The following is a 6,595-nucleotide window of genomic DNA, read 5'->3' on the forward strand; positions in this document are numbered from 1 at the left end:
TGTATTTGCTGCATATTCATATCATATTATTGGTGCTAGTACTGTAGTCATTCAGGGAAAAAAAAATTGAAAATGCTGAAAAGTTTTAGTAGGGTTGGAGTGTTGTTGTAGTTGGGACAATCTAGGGAATAGGTGAGAGAGAAAATGGGGTTTTTTTACATATCTTTTTTTGTTATCAATTGTATAGTTAGGAGAAATTTTAGACAAGCTTTTAGACACAAGAGTGACCTGAGGAAGGGCATGTTATTGCCCGAAAACTTTTCTAACATCTCTCCAGCTATACAGTTGGTCCAATAAAATATATCACCAAAAAACCCCCCAACCCTACCCCCAAACCCTTGCTTTTTACATGTGTCTTCATAGTTGCATGACATGACAAATTCAGTCTCTTAATGTTAAGCAACAAAGAATGTCCAATCAATTAAGCCTCTAATAATAGCCCTGGAGGAGTAAATATTCAGTCATTTCCTTGAACTTGAACTTTTAAAAACAAATACCAAGTGTCTTTCATGTGGATAAAAATATACACCAAGTATCTTAGAGCTTGAAACCAGTCTCTTGGAACGTTTAATCATGTTAATGCAGATAAGCATGTAGTATCATAAATTGTGGTAATATGGGTACAGTTTAAGTTTCTTAGTATTTAAGAAACCAATACTGTACTAGACTTCATGAGAATAACAACATATGTGACTTACCGGCTGCACCTACATATTTTGCTCATGTCCAGTGACTGGAATGTGCGAGGTGCTCAGTTTGCTTTTTTAGGCAGATTAGCCCTCAAGTGTGAACTGTATCATGCTGCTACTATAATTATATATAATAATTATACATGACTGTTTCTCCTTAATATTTTTTTCTTTTTATCAAATAGGATACTCAGCCAATATGTGAACAGTGCTCATTGGTGGGAAACTACCTCTTTTATAAGAGCAGTGGCATTATTCCAGAAGACCCCGGGAGGGAAAAAAATATTATTTATTTGATTTATTTCCCCCCTTTTATTTAACTTCAAACCCTCATTCCTGATTAAAACTAACTTGCAACTGCATTACAATTTTGAAAGATAATGAAAGAGAATTAATTTCCAGGGATGAAGCTGTTGAAAAGGTAGAAAAACAACTTTTTAAACAATTGGGTCTTCACTTAAATCCTTTGATAAGTACTTGGCCAAACAAAGCTAGCCAATGAAATTAATGTTTGCATTTCCAACAGTTTTTTTCCCATAGTCCATTTTTACACATAACATTTGTGTTTCTGACTGTTTTAGTGACATTATAGACATTTACAAATTCTGAACAAGATACGGGAAATACATATGGAAATACAGATGGATCTGAGGCAGTCTATGCAGACACCCTGGCAGCTGTTGCCTGACTCTTCCAAGGCTACTGAAAAAAGCATGGTAGCTGGGATTTCCTCTTGCAGCAACTGTTGACTACTGTACACACAAATCCCAGAAGACTAAGGGGAGCTGATCATTCCTCTGTATCTTTACCACTAGAGGAGGAGGTGGCTAGAGAAGAGAATCTGCTCAAGTGGCTAAAAATCTGCCAAAGGAAGGGAAGCTGGAGCCTGTTTGTGGGTTTTTGCGGGGAAATGCTTTCTGCTGCATGGGGAATGAGGATCCCATTGATAGCCATTTCCAATTGTGCTTTCAAACTTGCTTGTAGAGTGCTGTTAGGATCCAGATGCAAAGTCACATGGGTCTGGTGGAGTTTTGCAAGCACGGAGAGTAAGAAGACATAGAGATTGGCAGGAATGGTCTGACCCTGCTTTGGGTTCCTGTTATTGGGAGGAATTCTCCATGGGTCTAGGGTTATTTTCCCCAATGTGCACTATATTAAGTTATTTTTAATACTGCAAAAATGCCACAGTGGAGCATTGGTTTTCATGCCATTATGCTGAATACCAAGTGGAGAACTCTATTTTTAGGAGTGTTAGAAATGGAAAGTACTCTAAAGCAGCCGTCACAAAAAGGAGGCATAAATGCTATTTATGTTTAGTTCTGTACAAAACTCAGGTTTGAATAAGTGGAAGAGATCTGCTTTAATCACTTATTTGCTTATGTCAACACTGCATTTTAAATGATTACCAAATTGCTTTGTATACTGGCTAAATAGTTCTGACATGAATTGCATTATAGAATTAAAAGTAAATGCAGCACTGCTTCATGCTTTCTGTTTCCAAGAGACCCTTGGTGGTAACCTGCCATGTCTCAAGGGACTCACTTAGTGAGATATTTGAGATAACTAAACAAACTTACTATGCACTTACAGTAAGGGACTATGCTGGCTTTGCTGCTGTGAAACAAAAGGAATGAAGGTTTCTGTTTGCTCCAGAGCAAAAGATGCAAACTCCCCATTGAGAAGCTTGAAGAATTTAATCTTTTGAAAGGCAAAATTGGTGGGGGAAAAAAGCTAAGACAAACCACAATCCCATCATGTATGTGTTGGATAGGAATTCAAGAAATCAAGGTCTTCTGAGGTTTATGTTTTTAAATGGGCTTCATCTTGCCAAACATAAAGTAGGTCTGATTCCTCCAGTTGAAGATAAGCTTATTAACTTCTTGTTCAGTTCCAAACCAAGAAAGTAATATTGGGATCTCCTAGAAAAACATAATATATGGAAATGATAGAAATGTTACATATGTTTGAACTTGCTTGTAATTTTGCTGATGAATGAATGTTGAAGGGGGCTGACTTTCATACCTAAGTCTTTTGCTTTTTTAATCCAGTGTATTTAATGAGTAGTGTCATGTTTGTTTATTCCAGAATATCACTGCTATGTCCGCCTCTTCACACACGCACACAAGAAAGTAACAGTATCAGCAATTACACTTGAAATAGTCATTGTAAAGCTGTCTCCGTATAACTGGTATCTCCATGCTCTGACTGAAATTTAGATTCTGCTTTGGGGCCTGGGGGTTAGGCGGCAGAGTGGATTAACACCCTTTCATCTTTTTTAAACTTGGTTCCAAATCTTGCAGGTCACAAGCGAAAGGCATTACTGGGTGAAATATTCCAACAGTCACACCTTTTCCACACGCTTTGATGTAGTCTCTTTTTATTATTACCTACCTATGCTCCATTAGCACATTTTGCATCCTTGCCACAGCTTTCTAGTGTAAACAATGATGTTTTAAGAAACCACTGCAGTAGCCTCAGTTAAACCATGTCCGGGCTCTGTGGCTGAGGGACAGAGCTGGTTTGGTCATCTGAAATCTATTGGACAGTGTCCAAAGAGTACATTCAAAGGGAAGGACCATGCAGGCATCCTAAAGGACCACAGGTGAAGTAGGAGGTCATAAAGAAGATATCATTCAGTTTGGAAGAACCCAGGTTGGCACTTAGCTTCTCCACAGTTCAAATACAAATTTAAAATAAATGGAATTTCATTAAACTTCAGAAGTCTGACCATTTCCCTTTTCCCTTTGTTTTAGTCCATTAAGTCTCATTACTAACATTTAAAAGTAAGAGAAATTTTAGGCTTGAAAAAACCAAAATGTTAACCTAACTACTATGTTTTGGTAAATATACCTCAAAAATACCGTTGTTGTTGTTGTTGTTGTTTTAGTAAATGGCTTGATGGATTTATTTATTAATTTCTGCATGTTGGTGCTTGCATAGAATAATAGAAAATAAGGTTTGGAAGGGACCTCAGGACCTCAAAGCAGGGCCACCCCCAACTAGATCATCCCAGCCAAGGCTTTGTCTATGCAGGGCTTAAAAACCTTCAAAGATGGAGATTTCACAGCTCTCTGGGTAACCTGTTCGAGTTCTTTACTACACTCCCAGTGAGAGAGTTTTTCCTAATATCTGACCTAAATTTCCCTTGCTGCAACTTGAGATCCTTGCTCCTTGTTCTGTTGTCTGCCACCCCTGAGAAGAGTCTTTGTAACCATCCTTCAGGTAATGGAAGGCAGTTATTAAATCCCTCCCCAGTCTTCTCTTCTCCAGACTAAATAAGCCCAGTTCCCTCAGCCTCTCCTCAGAAGTCGTCCCCTCCAGCCCCCGAACCATTTCTTTTGCTCTCCACTGGACTCTCTCCAATTTGTCCACATCCTTTCTATAGTGGGGGGCCCAGAACTGGACACAGTACTGCAGATGTGGCCTCACCAGTGCTGAATAGAAGGGAATTATCACTTCCCACAGGTGCATTGTATCTGTACCTGTACACCTCCACCTTTTCTAAATAGTCCTTAACCTGTTCTTTCACCACTGGCTGCTTACCGTCTCCCCAAAGTGTGCTGCCAGGTGCAGTTGTCCGGGAGCTGACCTTGCCTGTGAAGACTGAGGTGAAAAAGACATTGAATACTTCAGCCTTTTCCATATCCTTTGTCACTAGGTTGTGTTCCCCTTTCAGTAAGGGACCCACACTTTCCCTGGTCTTCCTCTTGTTGCTGACATCTCTGTAGAAACCCTTCTTGTTATGCTTCATGTCCTTTGCTAGCTGTAAGTCCAATTGTGCTTTGGCTTTTCTGATTTCATCCCTGCATGACCGAGCAATACTCTTGTACCCCTCCCTAGTCATTTCTCCAAGCTTCCACTTGTTGTGAGGTTCCTTTTTGTGTTTTAGCTCATTAAGAATCCCCTGCAAAGCCAAGCTGCTGCTCTCCTTCCTTCCTTTCCTTAGGATCCTGAACTCAGTAACGTCATGATTGCTACTGCACACGTTGCCATTCACTTCTACATTCCCCACCAATTCTTCCCTGTTTGTGAGCAGCAGGTCAAGAAGAACATGGTTCCTAGTTGGCCTCTCAGACACACTCTCCAAAAACTTCCTGGATTGCCTGTGCACTGCATGAGTACCAGGGTCCATGATTTGGAAACTTGTGCTAGCTATTTGAAGAAAGCCTCATGTATCAGATATTCTTGGTGTGGTGGCTTATAGCAGACACCCACCATGACATCACCCTTGTTGCTGTCCCTTAACTCAGTGACTTTCAGCAGGCCTATCCCCAGCTTCATCTGATATTCTGAGCAATCATACAGCTCTTTTACATACAGAGCAACTCCTCCTCCTCCTCCTCTTCTAACCTGCCTGTCCATCCTGAACAGTTTTATACCCATCCATAACAATACTGTAGTCAAACGCGCTATCCCACCAAGTCTGTTATTACAAGTGCATCATAGTTCTGTGACTGTGAGAGGACTTCCAATTCTTCCTGCTTGTTTTCCAGGATCCATGCATTTGTGTAGAGACATTTGCAGTAACTAGCCAATTGCCATACTTTCTCAGGAAGAATGAGAAGGCCTCCCCTGTTGCCCTTCTTGCTTATGCTGCCTCCAGGCCACTCGCTTCCCACTTACCTCAGGGCTCAGGCCTCCTTCCTCTGGCAAACGTAGCTTAAAGCTGTCTTGACAAAGAGCGAAGAGACTGTAATGGAAGCAATAAGGAGCGGAAGTATAAGAACAGTTTTGAAAGAACTTGTGTCTGTTAGTATTGGATTCGGGAACTGTCTTACATCCTCATAAAACCTGCATGCAAGATGATTAAACAAAGTGAAAAGCTTGTGTCTCTTCTTGCATGCCATCTTCAGCTGGGGGGTCTATTCATTAGGCTCACTTTCTATTTTTGTGGTGGTGGTTGGCTGGCTGGGAGGAGGGTTCTAGTTTGGGGAAAAAGTGAGAACTGCTGTGTGATTGACAGTGGTTGTAGATTGCTTGTTCTGATCTGTTGTTTTCTTCCAAAATATCCAGTAAAATGATTCTTTCTTTCTCACTTGCTTGCTTCTTTTATAAAGACATATGAAAGTGATTCAGCTACTGCGTGACACTGGAGCTCATCTTTCCAATCAAGACCTGCAGAACATTGGAACAGAGCTTTGCAGGTAAACCTGACTTGAATTCAGAAGTGGCACTCATAGAAGCAGGTCACTTAGGCTAATATCCTGTAGTTACAGGCCTTGTCTATGTTTGTATATGCCAGCCAGATTCTGTATTCTGTTTGTGCTTAATTTAATAATTATAAAAGGAAAGTGAAGTAACAAAACTGACTCTTGACTGTGTGACACAACAGTAGTAGCGCAGCACAGATCCACAAGTACAGTAGGAAGCATCATGGAAATTGTAAGATTTGAAAAAAAATCTTTCCTCTTTCTAATTCATTGTCATTTCTATTAGGCTGTAGTGAGTTTGTATTTTTAAAGCATGCAGATTTTTTTTTTTTTGAGATTAGATCCACAGGAACAAGGTATATTCTTAGCAATAGAATTATATTTAAATTTCCATATTACGGAGGAGCAGTTTAATCCTTGACTACAGAGAGAACAGCATTTCTCTGAAGAACAGCAAGATCCTGTAAGTATTTGGGTTCTGTCTTGCAACTCGAACACTCTGGCTCAAGTCCCGGATAGTACTTTACTGCATGCTTAACTTCAGCATGTAAAGTCCTCTTCAAATCGACACTTCCCAGACACTGCTCCTTCATGCTATTGTTCCATTTCTAAAACACCTATAAAACTCAAGGCATATATAGATCATCTGAAGAAGTCATGGGGCCTACATGGTCATGTGCAGGTAGGTTCCTCTGAGAACTGTTGTGACTTCTACTGCTATTAAAGTAACATGTCTTTCTTTCCCACTTTCCCTAA

General features: G+C 40.2%; 1 protein-coding gene across 3 annotated transcripts in view; it reads left to right on the forward strand.

Moving 5' to 3' along the window:
• The window catches only part of ASPG (asparaginase), a 109,509-nt gene that overhangs the window by 94,016 nt on the left and 8,898 nt on the right, over positions 1-6,595 (forward strand). For all 3 annotated transcript variants that reach the window (XM_025197212.1, XM_025197214.1, XM_025197213.1), the window contains one exon: positions 5,747-5,833. In XM_025197212.1, coding sequence (XP_025052997.1) covers positions 5,747-5,833 — 87 coding nt within the window. The remainder of the gene's footprint in view (positions 1-5,746; positions 5,834-6,595) is intronic.

Source organism: Alligator sinensis, unplaced genomic scaffold (genome assembly GCF_000455745.1).
Source record: "Alligator sinensis unplaced genomic scaffold, ASM45574v1 scaffold85_1, whole genome shotgun sequence".
Taxonomy (NCBI): Eukaryota; Metazoa; Chordata; order Crocodylia; family Alligatoridae; genus Alligator; species Alligator sinensis.